Here is a 1,198-nt window from a genome sequence, read left to right as displayed (position 1 = left end):
GTGTTAGCATGAGTCTCGAAATCACCATGAGAGAAGTTGAACCTGGCGATGTTCAAGCCCTGATCGATCATCTTCACCAGAGTATCAACATCCCAACACGATGGGCCCATAGTGCATATAAGCTTGGTCTTTCTGTAGAGGGAGTCTGCATCGCTGCTTTCCCACGAGGAGATCTTGGACATATCATCGGATATAGCGATAGCTGCCTGACCCAGAACGGCATATCCCTCCACCTTGCGGCCACTGAAGGCTTGATACGAATGAGACATTACGTTATATGGCAACGATTAGACTGTACGGGACGCGCTGGACTAGTCGATGCTCGCTAATCGTTGAGATCGACGACAGCGCAGATCGGCCCTAGCACGCCTGCACATAATCGAATCGTAGTGGGGCTTGCGCCATCACCTCAAGGGCCACTTTCACTCAGACGACCTGCGATCACTAATGGTCATTTCTTGACTCCAGTGGGCATGCTCCTACTCCGACCCAACTTGACCTGTCATTAGAGGCACGCCGAAAGAAATCGGTGGGTTCGGCCGTCATAGAGAGACCAGAATTTGCACGCATGCCGAGCGCGCGGGGCAGCTTTGCGGGCACGCGTCAGGTGCTCGCGAGTATGTATATGCCCTCCTCCTCGGGCAACTATCGATATTAACTACAGGGCAGCTACTGCTATTAGAACTGCTGATTTGACAATCCCACCAAAACTGACGGACTCACTGCTTTAGTGATGCGAATGAACTTCTCTAAATCCCGGGCCAGAATAGATGTTCCGGCTTAGCTTAAATGGGGCACTGCCCGATGTTCGGATTTCACTTCCATGGAATTGACTATAGAGAAACATCACTACTGCATCTCGGACTATACCTCAGGAACCACTCCAAAGAGGCGAGAACAACACAACAACAGAAGATCGTTGAACAACAACACAGCGGACTAACCGACTTGAATGAATTGGATGGCTCTTACGCCAGATACACCACGTTCAGTGATTATGACAGAGAATTAGTACAGAAAGAAAACTCGTACGATGAACAGGAACGTTCAGTATTTACTCAACATAAACAACTTCCATCATGTTGGTGGCACCAGCAGTGTTCTCCTTGATACCGTGAACGGCAACAACCTTATCACCAACCTTCACGAGGCCAACAGACTTGGCGTACTCGAGGGCCTTGGCAATGACAGTCTCGGT

The 1,198-nt window shown here is 49.8% G+C and overlaps 1 protein-coding gene across 1 annotated transcript; it reads right to left on the bottom strand.

Moving 5' to 3' along the window:
• Nucleotides 1-25: 25 nt before the first annotated feature.
• Nucleotides 26-269, bottom strand: Pmar_PMAR009261 (pyruvate kinase, putative; the record flags this gene model as incomplete). Its single annotated transcript, XM_002770970.1, has 1 exon — nt 26-269. A coding segment is annotated over one exon (244 nt), but the record flags the coding sequence as incomplete, so codon positions are not given.
• Nucleotides 270-1,198: the final 929 nt, after the last annotated feature.

This window comes from Perkinsus marinus (assembly GCF_000006405.1).
Source record: "Perkinsus marinus ATCC 50983 genomic scaffold scf_1104296964098, whole genome shotgun sequence".
Taxonomy (NCBI): Eukaryota; Perkinsozoa; order Perkinsida; family Perkinsidae; genus Perkinsus; species Perkinsus marinus.
Note: the sequence above shows the minus strand (reverse complement) of the source record. Positions and strands in the feature narration are given on the sequence as shown.